At 48.5% G+C, this 21,164-nt stretch overlaps 1 protein-coding gene across 4 annotated transcripts; it reads right to left on the bottom strand.

The window, feature by feature from the left end:
- Nucleotides 1-2,648: 2,648 nt before the first annotated feature.
- atp2c1 (ATPase secretory pathway Ca2+ transporting 1) lies at nucleotides 2,649-20,198 on the bottom strand. Of its 4 annotated transcripts, none has more exons than XM_052065624.1 (27): nucleotides 19,897-20,198; nucleotides 12,545-12,652; nucleotides 12,332-12,448; nucleotides 11,472-11,561; nucleotides 11,353-11,388; nucleotides 11,220-11,281; nucleotides 9,602-9,710; nucleotides 9,372-9,527; nucleotides 8,949-9,017; nucleotides 8,779-8,854; nucleotides 8,645-8,711; nucleotides 8,144-8,268; nucleotides 7,964-8,061; nucleotides 7,323-7,418; nucleotides 7,158-7,247; nucleotides 6,914-7,018; nucleotides 5,828-5,984; nucleotides 5,571-5,741; nucleotides 5,368-5,468; nucleotides 5,231-5,281; nucleotides 4,974-5,140; nucleotides 4,699-4,767; nucleotides 4,440-4,556; nucleotides 4,081-4,228; nucleotides 3,892-3,987; nucleotides 3,432-3,573; nucleotides 2,649-3,294 (listed from the first exon to the last, which is right to left on the bottom strand). In XM_052065624.1, the coding sequence occupies exons 1-27, from the start codon at nucleotides 19,918-19,920 to the stop codon at nucleotides 3,173-3,175; spliced, it is 2,769 nt and encodes a 922-aa protein (XP_051921584.1). In that variant the 5' UTR covers nucleotides 19,921-20,198; the 3' UTR covers nucleotides 2,649-3,172. The 4 variants fall into 4 exon arrangements, with proteins under 4 accessions (XP_051921584.1, XP_051921585.1, XP_051921582.1 ...); XM_052065625.1 differs by lacking the exon at nucleotides 19,897-20,198 and adding an exon at nucleotides 16,895-17,846; XM_052065622.1 differs by lacking the exon at nucleotides 19,897-20,198 and adding an exon at nucleotides 15,253-15,459.
- Between the last annotated feature and the right edge of the window lie 966 nt (nucleotides 20,199-21,164).

Here is a 21,164-nt window from a genome sequence, read left to right as displayed (position 1 = left end):
GAAATTTTTGCCAGAAAATGGCCAGAAATCTCTTGGGGCCCTTCAGCGTTGCCACGGCCCTCCTTTTGTAATCGGCTTGTGGTCTTTTGACCCATTTTGGAGATACGCGGTGGTTGTCATGTGCCAGCCGTCCTCTTCCGCCTGCCTTGTAACGCCTTGCGAATTCCTCTCGACTCTCCAACTGATCCTTTTGGTCAGGTTTGTGGAATTTTGCTTTGACTTGAACATATTTAGCTTGGTTTCACATCCCATTCCTGTCGTTCATGCCATTGTCAAACAAAGTTGGTTTTCATCTCCCCTATTCTCATCAGCCATGTCAACCGATCGTCTCGCTCCAGCCGCTTGTACCTTACCCAGGTGTGCCTCGTTAACTCGTCAATTTGTATTTTGAGCCCCGTTTACGTTTTGATAGATCACGATGTCACGTAGTTGTTCTTATGTTTCGATTTTTACGAAAGATGAGAAGGGTAAAAGAGGCAAGTGAAATGTATTCGCCCCTTGTGCTGGAACCGCCGTAAGCTAATTTGGCGGTAGCTCATGTGAGCGTGGCTTCTTAGCGCGTTTCGCCACGCCACTCACTCGCAAGAAATGGAGCCTCACACACCTTCATTCTGCTTACAGAGGTTCCAGTGAAAGATGACTCAGCTTCTGCATCCCCACAGTGACCTCGCTGTGGCACCCGAACATACGTGGCGGCCATATTGAAAGGGGCAATGCATTGACATATAAAACACCGGCACTGATTTTTGAAATACAACTCTGCCTATTATTTGTTTTTAAATTAAAAAATGTATGAATCAATCTGATATTTGCATGAATAATATTATTAAAGGTAATTTTAGAAAATGCCTTATTTCAGTAGGGTACATCGAGATGCGGGTGGCCTGTGGTTAGCGCGTCAACCTCACAGTTTGCATGTTCTCCCCGGGCCTGCGTGGGTTTTCTCCGGGTACTCCGCTTTCCTCCCACGTTCCAAAAACATGCATGGCAGGCTGACTGAACACTACAAATTGTCACGAGGTGTGAGAGTGAGCGTGGATGGTTGTTTGTGTGTGCCTTGCTATTGGCTGGCAACCGGTTCAGGGTGTCCCCTCCCTATTGCCCAAAGACGGCTGGGATAGGCTCCAGCACCCCCCGCGACCCTTGGGAGGATTAAGCGGTTGGAAAATGGATGGCTGGACATCAAGATGCTATAGCGAACCCACTTTGCAAATGCTTATATTTATATTACACTCTGTACTATGTACAGTCCATTTTGGGGGTTTTTTTCGTACATGCAAATACTTTTGTGTACTTTCACCTTTTCATAATTTTTGCTGCTGTAAATTGCGAATTTCTCCATAGTGAGACAAATAAAAGTCTCAAATCTTCTTTGAGACCTGAGCAATAATCCGTACCCAAGAAGTCGATCTCAATTGCAAAAAGCTCGCTGACCCCTGCATTGCAGTAAATCATCTTCAGTGGTTATTAGGAAATTTTTCCGTGATGCTCATTTCCCCAAAAGTTCCAATTGGCATGCTTGCTCCTGAAACTGAACCTGTTGTGTTTGCCGGCCGGCCCGAGGCTGATCAGCTGGAAGCACATTTGCGCGATCCAAAGCGTGAAATGTCTGTGACAACAGCCGATCAGGCTTAAGCTTCTCATTCTATGCTTTGCAAGTTGAACGAGTCACCAGAAAGTCATTGGAGGAAGTCAGCGATGGGCAGCTGAGGGAGTTCCCTCATGAGCAGCGAACGAGCAGCGAGACGGCAGACGTGAAAGCGGCAACGAGTGCTGTCGTCTTTTGAACCTGGCCATTTGCATGCATCGTTTTGTGCACACCGTGTTATGTAGCGCAATACAAACTTCAAAATAAAATACAATGCAATGCATCTTAATGCTCATGTTAACATGTTTGAAGGGATCTTCCTTACCACATCTTTCAACAAGCAACACACACACAAAAAAAAGTTTGCTTTTTATTTCCTTTGGGCACTTACAACAAAATCAGTAGTTTTAAAAACAGCAGCCTCCACCAAATGGTTGACATTTCACTTGATGAGGTTTCAGAAAAATAAATAAAATAAAAATATGGGGCTCAGGGGGAAACTCCAAAAGAGAAAATGTGGGAACATTTGGTTAACAGGGTGTTTGTATCCTTTTATATTAACTTTATCCTTTTTCATCAACTGTGAACCTTTATTTGAAAACAACAAAATAAATTAGTCCTTTAAAAACAAGTTGATCTTACACGTGTGGTCCTCCAAAGTCCAAAATCTTTTGCTTCCTCTACTGATTGGTCGAGTGGATTGTTACAGGGTTCATTCAAATGCCCTAAAATGTCTGCTTCAATCAAACAAACAAACAAAATAAAAAGATTTTCCATCCCGCGCCGCAGAGAAAGCCTTAGAAAAGTGGATGACAAGCGCTCCCGTAAGGCACACCGCCGACCCTGCAGGAGTTTGGACCCCGACGACGCCCGCCGGCCACACTTTTGGCATCTTAGCGTCGTGAGCTGCGACATGCTAACAGTTTGGCATGGCTGCTGGGCCGCCCCAGTGGACGACGGCCAACTGCAGCATTGTCCGGGTGGATCCAAGGACGTTTGTGGATTTGAGAGAACGTTTCTGTTGTATTTCACTTATGAGGGTGGACTTCCACTAAAAAAGGGACTTTGCAGTGGTTGGGGAGTTTTCGATGAATCGCTTCAGCCTGCGTGTTAACTGGCCAACTAAATAACCGGCTGTGTTGGGAATCATCGTCTCAGTCCCTGCTCCCCAACCATCACGAAAAGGATGCGGAGACCGGAGGGCTGACACGATTCATCGAAATCTCTGCCTGGAAGCTTGGCAGAGATCACTTGCTGTGGGCTTCCCGCGTGAGGTTCGGTTGCTGAACGTCCTTACGACAGACCTGCTGCGCCTTCCACCACGACGGGAGCTCAGAGAGTCAACCTCGGCACGATACGAGTGGATCGGCGGTCCGAGCGCTCTGTACTTGTGACGCTGTGAGGTCACTTCCCGCGTGGCGGCGGCGGCGGACGCCTCGGTGCGCAAAAGAAGAATGAGGGCGCCGGACAGCAGGGGGCGGCAAAGAGCAGGAATGCAGTTGCTGGGGGCGAGGGAGGTGCTTGCGCCGTTTTGTCCTTCCACTTGAGCGCCGTCTCCAGGGGCCGGCTGGGCGCCCATTTGCGTCATACCTGATGGAAGCAGTCGCCAGGCGCCCTTCTGGGAAAGCTTCGCCACCGCTCGGCTCTCTTGATGGCCTCCGACACGATGCACACGGACGACGTCAGCGCAACCAGGAACAGCAAGTCTGACAAACAGTGACACGCAATCAACTTCAACTGGCCGCACAGCATTTTCTGGAAACTCTTGTTAGCTTTGTGCCCCAAGCAAAGGGTGGGGTGGGGGGTGGGGACCCTGGTTGAGAAAAGCTTTTTGTGTGCTCACCAAACAGGCTGAGGCTCTCGGTCTGGAAGACGCGCTGCAGCGGAGGGAAGTAGATGACCAGCAGTTGGCCCATGATGGACGCCAGCACCGCCAGGCAGAACGTGCGGTTGCTGCAGAGGCCCATCTCGTGAACCAGACGGGTCTGAGCACGCACAGACACGCAAACTGATTATTTGCTGTTCTGCATAATTATCAGAGTAGTGCACGGCCGCAGAGTGAATCGCCCAACGCGAGCCTGATGTCCATGTTTTTAATTTTTTTTTTTGCACAACTGCAATGATGAAACTATGCCCAAGAATGAAAATCTTGGCCAAATAGTGACTTTGCAACAAGGGCTCAGTGGCGAGGGCAAACCGTATATACCATCCTTAAATCGTATCAGAACATCCCACTCGGGTTGACTTTTATTATGGCTTCAAACGTTTGGGGTCAGGCGTGAAAAACCAGATAACAAGGTCACCTGCGAGCGCGAGCTGAGCGCATTGAACATGTCGAAGAAGACAAAGCAGGTGAAGGTCATGGTGGTGTCTCGCGGGGTGATCTCGTTGTCCTGCAGCTGCAAAACACAAGATGGAGACGACAAGAAAATAAATAAAAATGAGGACCGGGAGAATGGAGGAAGTCGGCATCGGGTCAAGGGGGTTGTGACCTCTCTCCAGAAGACGAAGAGCGTCCCGCAGACGATGATGAAGGCCGACACCAGAACTTTAACAAGGAGGCCGCGTGTGATGATGCTGTCGGAGACGTTGCGAGGAGGCTTCAGGATTACCGCCCGGTCCACCGGCTCCACGCCCAGACTGAACACAAGCAAGCGCGCACAAAAGGATGGCCACGGAGCATTTCAAGCCAAGGGTTAGACTTTCAAACCTGGGTTATCATTTCAAGATCAGGTAGGGGCTGAAAGGAGGGTTCCAAACTTGGGTTAGACTTCAAATCAGGGTTATGGGTTCTAAGTCGGGTTTCAAGCTCAGCATAGGGTTCGAAACGAGATTTAGGGCGGGGGGTTACCTTTGCGCGGGGGGCCCGTCCATGATGATGTTGATCCACAGGATCTGCATGGCGTTCAGCGGGTTGGGGAAATTCATCAGCGTGGCCAAGGAGATGAGTGTCAGTGCCGCGATGCTCCTGCAGGGGGCGTTACGGAGGTAATGGAAAACTGAAGCCCGCAAAAAGCATTTTGCAGTCCGACAAAATAAGGACTATGAAGCCGGCATCCTCTCTCTTTCTCTCTCTCTTTTTTTTTTCTCTTGAGGACGAGACAACTCACGTGCTGAGTTGGAAGCGCACAAAGTTCTTGATGTTGTTGTAGATTCCTTTCCCCTCCTCGATGGCCGACCTGCAAGCACCGGAAAGCGAGACGCGCGTAAGGAATCGCACGGGCCCACTAGGAACTCACCGCCATCTCTCACTCGTTCCCGACTCCGCAATCATTACGCGGCGATTCTTAGCAGCGCAACTATCTCGGTCATCCCCCCGCGTAGCGCCGAACGAACTCGGGAAGGCGGCGAGGAGGCCCCCCCCCCCCCCCGTCGTCGGGCTCACATTATGGTGTTGAAGTCGTCGTCCACCAGGATCATGTCGGCAGCTTCCTTGCAGACGTCGGTTCCGGTGCGGCCCATGGCCACGCCGATGTCGGCCGCCTTCAGCGCCACCGCGTCGTTCACGCCGTCGCCCGTCATGGCCACCACGGCGCCGATGTTCTGCAGGGACTAAGCCGCGCAAAAGGTTACCACTTCATGTGTGTGTGTGTGTGTGTGTGTGCGGCTGTTTGGATTGGGCAGGTGCGGTTTTGTGCTCACCTTGACGATCTTGAGCTTGTGTCTGGGGCTGGCTCTGTAGAAGACGGAGATCTGCGCGCACACACAGGAGAAGAATTGCTCAGGAGCGCCACCTTCACTTCAGGGTGCCTCGGATCTTACGTGCGAGTGCGTCTTACGCGGGGGACAATTTGCGAGAGCTGCTGCAGATCCAGACGGTCCACCTCCTCTCCCGATAAACACTCCCCTCCTCCTTTGGAACAAAGGCCCAGGCGACTGGCTGCACACAGTTGAGAGAAAGCCGACGTTACTGCGTTTTTTTTCTGTTCCCCAAAACAAAGAGCCAGTTTTATTTTTTTTTTTCAAGCAGTTTCAAGCTGACCTATGGAAGCGGCGGTCTCCTGAGAGTCTCCGGTGATCATCTTGATGGCGACGCCCGAGCTGATGAGCGTGCCCACCGCCTCTTTGACGCCCGCCCTAGGCGGGTCGATGATGCCCACCAGGCCCAAGAAGGTCAAAGTTCCCATCTCATACCCGGAAGCGAACGCCAGAACTAAAGGGAGAGAGACAGAGCGGGTGAGGCGAGGCGGCGCGGCGCGGTACAGCGGCCGAGGTTGAGGTTGGCGTTGGCCTGCAGACCTCGGAGGCCGGCGGTGCCCATGTAGCTGATGTGCTGCTGGTAGAGCTCCACCTGCTGCTGGGTGAGAGGAAAGGCGCTCCCTCGGCTGTTGTAGGAGCTGCAGAAGCGGATCACTTGCTCATAGGCGCCCTTCACAAACAGCACGCCCGTTTTGTCCTGGCATGCGGGCATCACGTGAAAATACAGTTAGACCGCTTTGCCGGGTGGCCATTGCTCAAACTGTTCTCATTTAAAAAAAAAAAAAGGTCAAACATAATATAAGTTGCAAGAAAAAGGATCTAAACTGCCAAGTCAGGAGTCGACTATCTTATCTGTTGGGACCATCTCACACGGGGGAAAAGAAAGAAACAAACACCCGGAGTCACAAAATCTGGAGAACATCGCATATTGTTGTTGGTTGTTGTTCACCGATATGGATAAGAAACTATAAAGTCTGTTGCATTTATGAAATCAATGGACTGCGACAGAGACTAAAATCTTTCTGCGTGTATGAAAAACAACTTGAAAAAAGGCTTTACGGCTCACTTGCAAATCGAATAGCCAGCCACTCTGTCTCGATATGCGGTTGTGAAACATATGGCCAACAGAGGGCGCTGTAGGTTTAGAGTTGATAGCATGTGACAAGGCTTCCGGTAACGGGGGAGTTCACGACCATACGTGCTGAATAATAAAGTTGAGCTCCGGCTCATTTGTTCATAAAATGATGGCTCAGCATTTATAAGAACAACAACACACACTCAATGTCCATTTGAGTCCTCATATTCATGAAAATAAAGAGCCATGTGAATGCCGTTCAGTATTGAGTGTCTGTCGGCGCGCACACCACCACCGAAAGTCTTCAACGTCTGATTTTCTATCTGTATGTGTGAGGACCATCACAGATAATAGAAAATGTCTTCAGATTTGAAAAAAATAAATAAAAATCCTTCTGTGAGTACCGGGCCGTAGCTGCGTCCAGTTGCGCGTTCGATGACATTAGAAAACCAGTTCATGTAGAAACGCAGCTGGTTTCAGAAACTTCATTTTTTTTTCCTTGCAACACGCGGCGCGCTCGTGCCCCGGTAGACGTTGGCCGCGTTACGCACCTGCTGCGTGCGGTGAACGCAGCGCACCGCCATCCACTTCTTTTCGGAGGTGAAGGGAAGCTCTTCCAGACGTACGTACTCTTGCTGGGCGCCTTCCAGGCCCATCTGCGACCCCGGCGGGAACAAGGAGGCGGGGCAATATGGAACGAGAGGCCATTGTCGCGTTTATTTGGGGTCAGAAAGGCCCTCTGGAGGAAAGCATGACGACGAGGTGCGACGCGTTCCACATGATGCGTCCTCCTACCTTCATGGCGAGGGCCAAGAGCGCTCCCTCCGTGGGCCGGCCCAGCAGAGTCCCGTTCCTGATGACCGAGTCGTTGCAGACGCAGCCCACCTGAAGACGCGGACGTTACAAGCCAGTCATCCGTCTATCGCTGCTTCTTTCCCGATTATTTAGTCACGGACTGACCTCCACAATTTTGCTGAGCGACGGGTGAGAAAAGCCGTGGATAATTTCTCCGTCGGCTAAAACCTCTCCGTTGCCGTTGTAGCCCACACCCGTCACCTGGACCGCAACACAAATCATCGCAGTCAGCGACGGCAAAAAAAGTCAAATCAGGAATCCGTTTCGGTTCATTTTTGACCTCAAGTGATTCAGTGTCATTCTCACGGGAGACTTTTAAATACAAAATTATTTGCATACATTCGTGCTTGAGGCATTTGTGTGCGTTTGATTGAATCAGCAGAAGAGGCCAACTCAGACAAGAGTTGTCATCTTCCTGAGGTGAGTGACGACAAAGGTTGCCAGATAAAACACGGGCCAATTGAGCCGAGACAATTGATGGGAGGAGAAAAAGAAAGAAAAAAAAACAGGGATAAGGCCAACACAACTAGAGACCCCACACCCCACCCCCCCAAAAAAAGAACAAGAGCGGAAGAAGAGCAGCAAAAGGAGGACCAAGTAAAAGAACAAGAAGAAGAGCAAGTACAGGTTCACGCAAATGGAGAGGCAGAGGAACGGAGAGAGGAGCAAAAAGAAAGAAGACCAAGTTGGAGAAGAAGAGGAGCGAGCAGTGCACGGCGTCGTAACCAAACGGAAGCGTGGCCCACCTCGGCGTGGATTCCGTCCGACGTGAACATCTGCGTGACGGTCATCTCGTTCTTGGTCAGCGTTCCCGTCTTGTCCGAGCAGATGACGTTACAGCAGCCTGCCGACGAACGCGCGCCGAGGTCACAAGGTCGCACGGGGGGCGCGCGCGTGCTTCTTTTTGTGCGCGCGGGTGTGCGTACTCAGCGTCTCGACGATGGGAAGCTTCTTGACGATGGCTCGCTTCTGGACCATGCGCATGACGCCCAGTGCCAGCGTCACCGTCACCACGATGGGGAGACCCTCGGGAATGGCCGCCACCGCCAGACTGCGGGGAGAGCGCGCCGTTAGCCTTCATTTCAACACCACGTGGAACAATAAGGTCACAAATGGGGGTAAAAATAAAAAATTTAAATGGTGATCGCTCATTTGAAATTCCTGCGACAACTAAAGCCGCGACAAATATAATGCAGACGAGAGAAATAGCTCAGAAGAGTTGAATTTGGGAGCAGACAAGGCGCCATTTTCTGGATCAGAAACAAAATCGCATCCGGTTTTAATTCAATGGTTACGGTGCTTTGTGGCCATATTCTGCGATGATCTTCCATTTGTAATCGCAGGAACAATTTTTAGCGCCAAGGCGTTTCAATCCCCCAAAAAATTTGGCAAATGAGCGGCGCTCTGGTTGCCAAATGACGGGCTACCTGACGCCGATGGTGAACATGTCCAGGATCCTCTTGCCCTGCAGCCAGCCCACCAGCATGATCACCCCTGCAGGAAGCACAAGCGGCGCTCATCAGCGTCAAGAACGACAACAGAGCGAGACGGGGCGACTGACCGATGATGCCAAAAGAGTAGAGCGAGAGCTGCTTGCCCAGCAGGTCCATGCTCTTCTGCAGCGGCGTCTTGGGAGCCTTGCCGCGCAACAAAACAAAAAAAACAATCAAGTAAGCGGGCGCGGGAGCGGTCGTCTCAGCGCCGAGCTGCGCTCGCCACCGGGGGACGCACCTCCTCCGCCTGCATCATCTTGAAGACCTCACCAAACTCGGAGTTTTCTCCCGTTCCGATGACAATCCCCTGCCGCAAAACGCAAATAAGGGTTTTCCTCAAATAACAGCTGGATCGGTTTAATTTGCAGATGAACACCAAGAAAAACAGCACAGTCGTGTCTACAAACTCAAAGACGAGGTCAAGCAATCGACTTGACAAAGTGAAATAAATGACCGCACGTTGTCACAGGTGGCTATGGGGCTGAATGTGTGCAGTTAAGGGGCGGGGCCAAGCGAGTCACGCTTCAGTGCAGCTGGCCCGCATGCGAGCGCAGTTATGGCCTCCGGCAGCTTCTGGCAAGTGTTCTCCTTCCCCGATTTCTTTAAAAACGGCTAAATTGAAGGAGTATCCGCCCGTCCTTCCGTCCGTCCAACTCTGTACCTTGGCTTTGCCGCAGCGCACCAGCGTGCCCATGAATGCGATGTTGGCCCGGGAAGCGATGTCGCCGTTGTTGGCGGCCGGCTGAGGCGCCGTGGACTTGGAACAGGGCGCCGTCTCCCCCGTCAGACTGGACTCGTCCACCGAAAGGTCGCTGGCCTGCCGCGTCAGGGTGGGGAGGCTCAGCGGCGGAATACCACGTGCGGTGTTATAAATGCGGGGGGGGCGCTCACCTCAAAGAGGCGCAGGTCCGCCGGCACGCGCTCTCCCACCGCCAGGCACACCGTGTCTCCCGGAACCAGTTCCCTGGCCAGCATGTGCTGCAGCTGACCATCGCGGATGCTGAAACCATCGTCATCATGAACAGGCGCACGCGCAAGGAATCCGTTTCGGCAAGTGTACAGCGCTCGCCCACGATATCGCCGTGCGTCATTCGCACCCTGCTTTTACGCAGAGTGTGAATGTTACTTCCAAATATTTGCCACTTATGGAGGCTTCCGTGTTAGCGGAATTTTTTATTTTTTTTAAATGCTTCAGCAAGTCCCAGTTTACAGTTGTGGGCAGCACTGAGCTCTACCGGACAACACACAGCGACGTAATTAAGTCCAGTCAAACCTCGGTTTTCGAACGTCTCGGTTCTCAACCGCAAATTTCGAATTATTTATGCCTCGGGTGACGAACGCATTTCGGTTCTCGAACAAACTGAGCGCACTTGAATGCACCATTTGACTCGTCTCGCCTTCCTTACACGAGGCAGTGACGCTTCCTCGTGTTGCTTTCCATTGTGAGCAGACGTGTTCAGTAAACATTCATTCATTCATTCATCTTCCGAGCCGCTTGATCCTCACGAGGGTCGCGGGGGTGCTGGAGCCTATCCCAGCGGTCTTCGGGCAGTAGGTGGGGGACACCCTGAAATGGTTGCCAGCCAATCGCAGGGCACACAGAAACGAACAACCATTCGCACTCACACTCACACCTAGGGACAATTTAGAGTGTTCAATCAGAATCAGCCTGCCACGCATGTTTTTGGAATGTGGGAGGAAACCGGAGCACCCGGAGAAAACCCACGCAGGCCCGGGGAGAACATGCAAACTCCACACAGGGAGGCCGCAGCTGGAATCGAACCCAGAACCTCTGCACTGTGAAGCCGACGTGCTAACCACTGGACTACCGGGCCGCCCTTTTTTTTTTTTTTTTTTTTTTTTAAATGCTTCAGCAAGTCCCAGATGACAGTTGTGGGCAGCACTGAGCTGTACCGGACAACACACAGCGACGTAATTAAGTCCAGTCAAACCTCGGTTTTCGAACGTCTCGGTTCTCAACCGCAAATTTCGAATTATTTATGCTTCGGGTGACGAACGCATTTCGGTTCTCAAACAAACCGAGCGCACTTGAATGCACCATTTGACTCGTCTCGCCTTCCTTACACGAGGCAGTGACGCTTCCTTTCACTGTTGCTTTCCATTGTGAGCAGACGTGTTCAGTAAACATTTTTATTTTAAGAAGAGCGTGGTTTCGGCTTTTGAACAATTTCGGATTTTGAACAGCCTTCCGGAACGGATCATGGACGAAAACCGAGGTTTGACTGTCCATGAAAATGAAGTGGCGGAAATCCTCAAAGTGCGTGATCAACATATCAAAACGTTTCGATATGTTGCCGCTCCGTGTGTTATTAAAGGGGATCTCAGTGTACCGCCATTTTGTACTGTACCGACCTCTACCGTCGACTGAAACTGACGTCAACGTGCCCTCAGCCAGGCATTGCAAGCATCACGGATGTTTTCTGGGTTCGGTCATGTGACGTTCGCAAAGAAAGCTCTAGAAGCGGAGGATTATGCGAAGCGGGCATACCAGTGGCACTGTGGCGGGACCAGTTTTCCCAGCTCTTCCAGAGACTTCTCCGAGCGATACTCCTACCCAATAAGCAAAGAGGCCATCAGTGAGGTTTCCCACCGTGCACTCGCTTGGCATCTTGCAGACTCACCTGGACGAAGGCGACGGTGACTACGATGATGATAGCCTGTTGGGAGACGCAGACGTAGCGGTCAGCGCTAAAGCTAACGCTAACAGAGTCAAAAGGGACGTGGGGTGCGCCAGTCGTACCACGGTGATGCTGATGGCGTCGTCGAACTGCCGCATGAGGACGCTGATGACGGCCGAGGCCAGCAGCAGCAAGATCAGCGGGTCTTTGAACTGGGGGTGGGGGGGGGTGGGGTACGTGAAAGATTCGTCTGCATCTTGTTGTCAAAACCATCAACAAGTAATAAAATCAAGTGCTCGAGTCGCAAGTCAGGGCGGAGACTCGGTGAGTGGAAACAAACATGAGACCTGAAGGTCAAAGGGCAACGGCATTTACAAGGCACCAATCGACTTGTTGACTTTGGATGGGAAAGCGGGCGCCGGGCCAAGCGGACATGTTACGCTAACTTGGCCGCAGGGAGGAAAATCGCTCGAGACAAAAGCCATTAGTGGCGTGCACCCACAGCACTTTTTTTTTGTTGTTCTTGTTTTGAGAAATTTCTCAAAAATCACATACAGTGAGTGGTACCTCTACCTACAAAATTAATTGCTTCTGGAAAAAATGTCTTCACTAGAAAAGTTTGTAAGTAGAGACGCGTTTTCCATGTAAATGCCCCAATTCGTTTCAAGCCCCGCCCCCTCTAAATTCACACCAAAAATGTTGATGAAAGCATAAAAAGCGCATCAAAATATGCAACAAACACACGTTAAAATTTGATCATTGCACAATAAATGTTGAGTTGTGCATAATGTAAAAAATAAAAATGACGGTCATTTAACTGCATCGTTTTTTCAAAGTTAAACATTTGTGAATACAAGCACACGCCGCGCGCACCCACCCAAAACCGGTACTGCCGATTGCCAGGAATGGGATCGTGAACAGAAGCATATTTTTTCCCCTTGCGCCGAGACGGACGGGTATGGCGACGAGGTTTCACGGGTACCTGCGCGATGTACTTCCTCCATAGTGGCTCGTCCTCGCTGATGTCAAATTCGTTCCAGCCGTGGTAGATCCTGCGTCTTGACACCTCGTCCTCACCCAACCCGTACTGAAGGTTCGCCTGCACGCGCACCAACACTCACCCCACTTGTAATCTTGCCCAAGAAAATCACATTTAAAAAAAAAAAAAAAAATCTAAAAGCTTTCCGGCTGATACCTGCAGAGCGCACGCCACCTCGTTGACGGGCAGCTCGCTGGCTTTTTTGGAGCTCAGCACGGGAACCATCATGTCATCTTGGCTGCACTCGGCATCTGTGTGGGAAAGCTGCAAAATCCAACAAGTGCGCACAAAAAAAAATGTCACTGTCGTCACAGTCATATGGGGAACGCTCAAAAAGATCAGTACGGCGCACCCGCGCATAGTTACGGTTGGGCGAATTTTTTCCTTTTATTTTTACTCCAGTGGTTAGCACGTCGGCTTCACAGTGCAGAGGTACCGGGTTCGATTCCAGCTCCGGACTCCCTGTGTGGAGTTTGCATGTTCTCCCCGGGCCTGCGTGGGTTTTCTCCGGGTGCTCCGGTTTCCTCCCACATTCCAAAAACATGCTTGGCAGGCTGATTGAACACTCAAAAAATTGTCCCTCGTGGGAGTGTGAGTGCGAATGGTTGTTCGTCTCTGTGTGCCCTGCGATTGGCTGGCAACCGATTCAGGGTGTCCCCCGCCTACTGCCCGGAGACAGCTGGGATAGGCTCTAGCACCCCCCGCGACCCTAGTGAGGATCGAGCGGTTAGGAAGATGAATGGATGAATGAATTTTTACTGTAATGCGTGGGCGGGGGACCTATTTTCTTTGTTCTAGAGCAGCAAAAATAGTCTGAAAATAATTTTCATTGGGTGGCAAAGTACCGTCCACACTGGGTGTGATATTAGCTGCATTGTAACAGCGACGTGACAACATTTCCCCAAAAGGACAGTTTGTGAAAACACACAGTGTGCCCAAAACGTCCACTAGAAATTTCCTTTGTAGTGATGGAGGAGGAGGGAACGGTCATTGATCACAAAAGACGCAGTTCCGCACTGGCACGAATGCCCCAAAAAAAACAACTGGTTGTCCACTCGACAAAATGAGGCAAATGTTGCACCAACATATACGGGCTCATCCAATGCCAAATCGAACAGCAGCCGTCTCAGAGTTGTGACCGAGTCAGCGGGAGATCGACGACGCAAATCTACCAACCAACCAACCAAACTAGAACTAACACGAGGCATCTCAGCTATAAGAGTTGCGCGGAACACAGCTGAGCCCAAGTTCCAAGCAGCGAAACAATAAAGTTTAAGACTTAAGAAATTATATTCGTTTAAAAATGCCATCTTTATCATCCAATAAGATAAGATTTCCTTTATTCGTCCCACACTGGGGAAATTTACAGCCTCCAGCAGCAAGAATGTATGTAGAAAGAAGAAAGAGAAAAAAACAACAAACATCTTTCAATTAAATGCAATATGAACACAAAATGGATAAATCGCAGTACTATTTACAATTTTCCTTCACATCATTTAATTATTATTCTTATTATGATTGTTATTTTTTATTCATCAGCCTGACAGCAGTCGGTAGGAACGAGCGTCGGTATCTCTCCTTCTTGCAGCGCGGGTGTAACAGTACCAATACCAAATCGGCTGGAGAAAAAAAAAAATGATGAAGTGATGGGACTCGATTTCAGCTTCATTAAATGAACAGCAGAGCCAGCGTTTGAAATGTAATCATCGTCGGCGATCAGGTTCATTTCATCGTGGCTGTCGAAATCATGATCACAAATCAAATTTGTGGAGTTGTGCGTTTTTTTTTTTTTTTTTTACAAGAAGCAGCGTTTGCCAAATGCTAATCTTGAAGTCAGTTTGAGCCTGATGGCCTTCAAAGAAAACTTTTTTTTTCTCACAGAAATACAATTCGGGACTCAATTGGTGAATACATTAAACAGAAAAAAAGCCGAAACAAACAATTACCATTTCTCCCCTCTTCTGGGATTTGCTTTGTTTCTCATGATAGCCAAGAAGTTTAAAAAAAAATTTTTTTTTCCTCCGCTGCATTTTTGGCATCAACCCAGAGCAACAAGAGATGTTTTGGCGCAATATGTTGACAAATGGGCCATCATAAAACAGGCTATTAAACTTCATGGATGGAAAACGTGGCAGCGAGCACGCCTTCATCAGCTTTCCGGTTGTACCGGCGACGCGAGATTACCTCGCCAAAATAGTAGCGACTTGGAAGCAGTGAGTCAAATGCTTAATATTTGCCGATAAGTTGTGTAATGTAAATACATATTTTTGGCAAAGCGCCACCGTTTCTGTCATTAGGTGCAGTCAATATCGGAAGCATTCAGAATAACCTGTTTGCATGAATGAGCGGACAGGGTTTGTCCCTCATTTGATTGGATTTAAACGACGCCGCACGGACAACGTCGTGACGCAGATGGACGGCGATAGCAACTTTGGTTATTTTCTACTTTTTACATGACATAATTGCATGCCGGACGTACGGACTCATACACACAGCGTGTCGTTCGGCTCACTTCGCGTTTGGCAACGCAAGATGGCCGCCGGTGGCTTGGCTTCTCACAAAGGCGATTTCCATCGCCCCGCACACAAGTACTTCCAGTACCATAAAGACGAAGATTTTTTTGCTCAGCGACGGGCTCTGTGGCGTGACCGTTTGAGCAGAAAACTGGACTCAGGGCCTGAGCGGCAGGGACGGGTGAGAGCGCGCAATGGGCACTACAACAGCCCTATCAACAACAACAACAACAAATTCCAACTCCGATTCTCCACCAAAAGAAATAAATCGGATGTTTAAAAATAAACATAAAGAGCCCACGCCAATAAATTTGATTGAGTGGAAGACATCAATTCGGTGTTGAGTCTTACCTGGAAGACCTTGTCGCCCATTTTCATTTGTGCATGAGGGGCGCGGGGAAACCGGTTGCATTCGCTCCGCATACTCGCTGCCGTTTGCTGACCACGAGAGCTTTGTGACTGGAAAGCTTCTGTTATTTCTCGCCTACCTTCACGGTTGTATTCACCTGAGACTGCTCCACCCGACGCGTGCGCAGAAAAACACACACACACACACATACGCACACACACGCACACCCCGAGTCTATCAGGGTGTTTTCTTTAAGAGATTAGAATGACATTTTTTCCAAGAAGCAGTTGAGAAAGGTGATACTTATTTGCAGCAAAGGGGAAAAACATTGGAATCAAAATTTTGAATAACAGAAACGCCAACGCTGAACAACTTTAGAATGCCTTTGAGCACTTTTGTGAACCTGTTTTTCACATTTGCAAATTCAACATGTTCTAAATTGTATTAGGGGTGTGACAAAAAAAAATATTTGTAACAGTATTGTTTTGATTTTAAAAAAATGTGCGTGCATCAAATCGAACCATTCCATGCGTACGTTTGCAGTGCTGCCAGGTTCATTTGATCGTAGGTAAAATGACAAAAAAAAAAAAAAGAATCATTACATTATAGCTTCTTGAAAAGAGCTGCGGCGGTCCGGTAGTCCAGTGGTTAGCACGTCGGCTTCACAGTGCAGAGGTACCGGGTTCGATTCCAGCTACTGCCTCCCTGTGTGGAGTTTGCATGTTCTCTCCGGGCTTGCGTGGGTTTTCTCCGGGTGCTCCGGTTTCCTCCCACATTCCGAAAACATGCGTGGCGGGCTGATTGAACACTCTAAATTGTCCCTAGGTGTGAGTGTGAGTGCGAATGGTTTTTCGTTTCTGTGTGCCCTGCGATTGGCTGGCAACCGATTCAGGGTGTCCCCCGCCTACTGACCGAAGACAGCTGGGATACGCTCCAGCACCCCCCGCGACCCTAGTGAGGATCAAGCGGCTCAGAAGATGAATGAATGAATGAATGAATGAATGAATGAATGAATGAAAAGAGCTGCACTGCACCAAATCATAATGCCGCCGAGTCAAACACAAATCGGTCTACTTCCCAATTGAACCACGTTTCGAAAAACCTGATTGAATCGTGCACAACCCTACGATCGATCGATCGACTTTCTATTCAAATTGTAAGAAAGGGTGCTTAGAAAGTTCCATGCCAAATTACAACAAAAACAAAGTGGCACCGGATCTGAAGGCGCCGTGGGCCATCCAACGCTAGCGAAAGCTGCAATCGAGCTAAAATAATTGCGCTGCAGTTTTGAAACTGTCTTTCCTCAAACGTTTTACCTCAAGCAGCAAATCCAAAATTGACGTCCGTAACATGCACTCGGAAAATCAACCTTAGCTTTTAGATATAGCAACATAAAAAAACAGTCCCGTGTGATTCGATTCTGTTCACCGTGATTGGATGAGCTATCGTTTGAAGTAACAAGTAGAAGTCGGAAAGCAGAGTACTGCGGCGCGTCAGTAAATCGCTATTTTTATCGAAATGGAATTTTGGCTGTGAGAGAGATGCGAGTTTCTGCTCGGGTGCCAGATGGCGTGCGTGGCGCCGCTGCCGTAACAACAAAGGCGCCGCCGTGATGACAGAGACCCCACGCGCCAATAAACACACCCGAGGGCGGTTCCCGCGCATGACGGGCGTTCACCGTGAATGCGCCGGCTGGAACGTCCAACAATGCCGCGGAACCAGTCACATGCTTTGACAGCATGTCACTTTTTGGGCCGCACAATGGGGTCGGTTGTTTTTATTGCCCGATGGGCGGGTTTTGGACATCAGCAGGTAAGCCACAAGTTCAATAAGAAGAAGAAAAGAAATGAAAACAAAACAAAACAAAAAAAAGACAAGGAAAAGGTCATCAGCTGTATTGGAAATGACGCCATATCCACTTTCTGAGTACAGTTGCAACAGTTCAGCATTTCAATTCATAATTCATTGTCAAATGAATCGAGAAAAATATTTGATGAGTGATTCACCGCTTTTTAAGCCTGCATTCACGTCAAACTGTCTGCCTCTCAACAGGCTTTTTTTTGGGGGGGTGGTGTGGAGGGGAGGTCAAATTTCTGCCACTCAAAAGTAAATCTCAGATTTGTCCAGCCGTCCAAGAAACCATACTGATTTTCTTTGAAAAAGACGACATTTGCAAACATCTGCTTGTTTTTTTTTACTCATGGAAATTTCAGGCAAAAAACAAACGGAATCATCAATTTTGGATTCACGACATCCACATTGAAGTCACGTCCAGTTTTTCAGTAAAGGCACGGAAATTAAATGTTGGGCTCCCCCCACCCACCCAATTCAGTGATTAATCAACAAAATAACAAGTTTCCAGCCTCAATTGTTCATTCATCAATTGTTGCAACGTGACCGAGTAAACCTCCACATAGCAGAATCAAAAGGGCTTTTCTTGCCATTGTCACTGAAAGGAACATTCACAAGCAACCTCGCCTCTAATTTTGATGAAACGCTCCTCGGGACACAGTGGGCAACACGATGCAAACGTGCGGTAGCCAAACCTTGACCACACCCGCCCAAAACCTGATACACCCTATAGGTATGTTACGCAAGAAAAAGTTCAAAGGGTCTAGCTTCCGAGCGTCGCATTTGTCCCACAAATAAAATGAGTTTGTAACAATCAGTCGTTTTTTTTTTCTTTCTGCCAGTTGAATCAGCACACGGTGACCAGAAGTCCCTGTTAAGTACATTTGGTAAGATTTAATAAATGACGACTTGAATATTGGCTAGCTTATAATATCAAAACATATGAAGTGGAAGAGCGATGCCTTTCGGCAACAAATATGCAAGAATGCAAAATGACTGAAAAGTTCAACTCAATTAAATGTTGCGTAATTACCGGGAAAGTTGAGACGGTTCACTCGTTAGAGAATAACCCTCAAAGATTTTCAGCCATTAGCCGACTGGCTATATAAAACATTTTAAAACGTATTCACCGGTCCAACAAATGTAAACAATATAACACAGTGCTCCTCCACTAAAAGTGGGACAACCTCAGGAATAATATATACGCCCTTAAAATGTAAACAGCATAATTTGGAAGTTCTGCTCCTTCACAAGGCGTTGAAATCGTTGGTACTTGCAAATTTGACATAATTGATTGCGAAAGATGATGCCTTGTCACGGCTGCCCATCAGCCGCGCGTCCGCTCATTGTTACTGTTACTCTTCTTTCATTTTGGTGACTTCACGTTTCGAAACAATGTTAAAAAGACAAGCTGGACTTCGATTGGCTCCATCGGCGCAGGTTTCTGCCGCCTCTGATGGCGTTCATATGCTCACGTCTCGTAGCTGGTCACGTGACATCACCATTCTCAATCATAATCACCCGGGCATACTAATACTGCTTTTTGGAGGATAATTGACCGTGTGGGGATTGTGGAGAATCTATCTCGCTGTGCAGCCTGCTACAATATAGGCCAGAGAGTGGTGGCTGGGGACCAATGACCTATATTATATTGCTCACATTTTGTCAAAAATGAGTAAAAGTACAGGACTGAGCACCTCAAAAATGTTTTCATTGGCGGCTCGTGTTGATGACATGGCCATCAAGACTGCAGATGTAAAGTCTATATTTAAGGTTCAGCATAACCAAGCTCATTTATTACTTTGGAGCCATCTTATAGCATCTACTGTAGGTTCTAAGGAACTATGTTGAAGTGAGTTGAAAAGTTTAATTTAGACAAAAGAACTTTGCTACTATCTTGATGCCGAGGAACCGTATTTACATGTGATGAGGAGCTCCATTTACACAAAAATCATGCTTCGCTTGCATCACGTTGCAAAGGAACTATGTTCACATGACTTAAGGAGCTTCACATCAGGGCTAGAAACTAATTATTTTAATTTACTGGTTATTTTCGAGAACCAACACTTAGGTAAACGCAGAGCTTTTCCCACCATGTGATCCTACCAATGGGTAGTTGGAAAACCTTTTTGTGAGGTGTCGAATATTGATGGATTTTTGTCAATTGTGGGGGAACATTGTGAGAAAATCTTGAAAAGTAGTCAGTGGACCATAAGGTCAAAGAGATTAAAATCTCGGATCAAGAGTCCGTTAGTTTGTCAGTCCCAACAGACAAAATGCGTCATCCATCAGGCATGCACTCTGCGGGTGTCTCGGCTTTACAAACAAAATAACGAGACTTATTGTGGAGGGTCACTCCGGGTAGGTGGCAAAATCAAGCGAACACGTAGTAACCTACAAACATGCCAAGAATCCCACCAAGTGAGCCGGCTAGCTCGCATCGGCACCTGCCTGCCTGCCTGCCTGGGATGGCTAGGTAGCTGGCTGGCTGGCCGCCTGCAATCACTTCGACGGCGTCCGTAATCCCCCAGAACGAGCCTTCGGCTACCTCCCAACTCATCTCGTTCCCATACTGACAAGTTCACGAACGTAGGCCCCCTCGTGGGAGGCCGTCAGTAGCATGCTAACAGCGGGAAGCTAAGGATCCGTCCTTCCGCTTTCCTCGCGCCGCAGCCGGATACAAGCGTCGACCGGCCGGCCAACCAGCACGCCTACCCCCCTCCTCGCGGACGTCTAAATTGCTCCACCGAGCTCAAGTCAACAGCCCGAGAAACGGAGACGCGGGTTTCACTTACCAACCGCTCCCGTTTCTTTACCATCTTCCGTCAAATCGCACCGCAGCGCGGAGCTTTTGAGCTCGACAGACACACTTCTCGTCCACCATATCACGCAGATCCACTCCTCTTCCGGATACGCTTTCAAAACAAAGCAACAACTTCCGCTACTGGATTGGTTGCTTTTGTTTCATTTGGTTTGGTTTTATGGACGGTGTGTGCATACATATACATTAATCAACATCTAAAGCCGTGAAGAGATGCTTCCCCCCAATCGATCAGAAAACGTATTTAATCTCGTCTGCGGTTCTAAATTTCCTGCGTAGTTTAAGATACCGGTATTTTGATCAGAGAAGAATGGAAGGGGGTGGGTCTTATGCTGCATTCCAGGAAGGTGGGAAGTCGGGGTTCTCCGAGTTCCGACAAGGAAAAGTGCCCCGTTGAACTCGGAGGTCCAAGTCAAAAAAGTCACCGACCCACTTCCTTGTGACATCATTCTTCGATGGAGACCCCCACAGAGACACAGACAAAAAAGTAGTCGCTATTCAAAATAACACAAACTAACATGATTTGTACTGACGTCATCAAGATATGCCATTGTCTTTCTCCATTGTTATTTGGTAAAATGAATGAAATGCATTGAAAATAAGATGTTTATTTATTTATATAAGTTAAGGAAATTGTGACAAAAGTTTGCTGGAGGTCAAGATGAAACAACAAGAAACAATTTCTCAGTTTAAATCAGGGGTGTCCAAACTTTTTGCCAAGGGGGGCAGATTTTATGTGGTAAAATGTCGGGGGGGGGCGACCTTGGCTGACATTCTTTACATTGAACAACAATATTGTTAAACAAATTTTAGTAAGCCAGATATGAAATATGACATATCAGTCAATATAAATGTTGATTGAACTTTTAAAATTTTACTCTGGAATGAAACTTAGGACTGATGTAGATCTTAAACATTTATTCAGACTTATTGCCAGCTGACAAATCACTTGTTTGTCTTCATGTGACGGGTGATATCGAGATCTGGATTGATGCACAAAGGGCAGGTCTGGCTCAAAAGCAGTGGTATTGATGCGCAAAATGTCTCGCAGGTGATCGTCCGTTAGTCGTGTCCTCACATACCTTTTATTTACGTTCATAACCGAGAATGTCGTCTCACACAAATACGTCGACCCAAACAAGCTCAGCATTTTCTTAGCTCGAATCTCTCCGAACCTCTCCTTATTCAGCTGTCAGTAAAAGTTGGCGAGAGAAAGTTGCTGGTGGTGACATTATAATCTTT

Source organism: Hippocampus zosterae, chromosome 5, assembly GCF_025434085.1.
Source record: "Hippocampus zosterae strain Florida chromosome 5, ASM2543408v3, whole genome shotgun sequence".
NCBI lineage: Eukaryota > Metazoa > Chordata > Actinopteri > Syngnathiformes > Syngnathidae > Hippocampus > Hippocampus zosterae.
This window is presented reverse-complemented; position numbering and strand designations above follow the sequence as displayed.

What these genes read in the sequence shown, in the direction of transcription:
- atp2c1 (XM_052065622.1), bottom strand. Translation starts at nt 15,459, where the DNA reads ATGTGTGTGTGTGTGTGTTTTTCTGCGCACGCGTCGGGTGGAGCAGTC. An exon ending in AGGTGGCGTGCGCTCTGCAG is followed by an intron (nt 12,449 to 12,544) that starts GTATCAGCCGGA and finishes GTGCGCGTGCAG; the next exon opens with GCGAACCTTCAGTACGGGTT. An exon ending in GGAGACCGCCGCTTCCATAG is followed by an intron (nt 5,469 to 5,570) that starts GTCAGCTTGAAA and finishes AACTGTGTGCAG; the next exon opens with CCAGTCGCCTGGGCCTTTGT.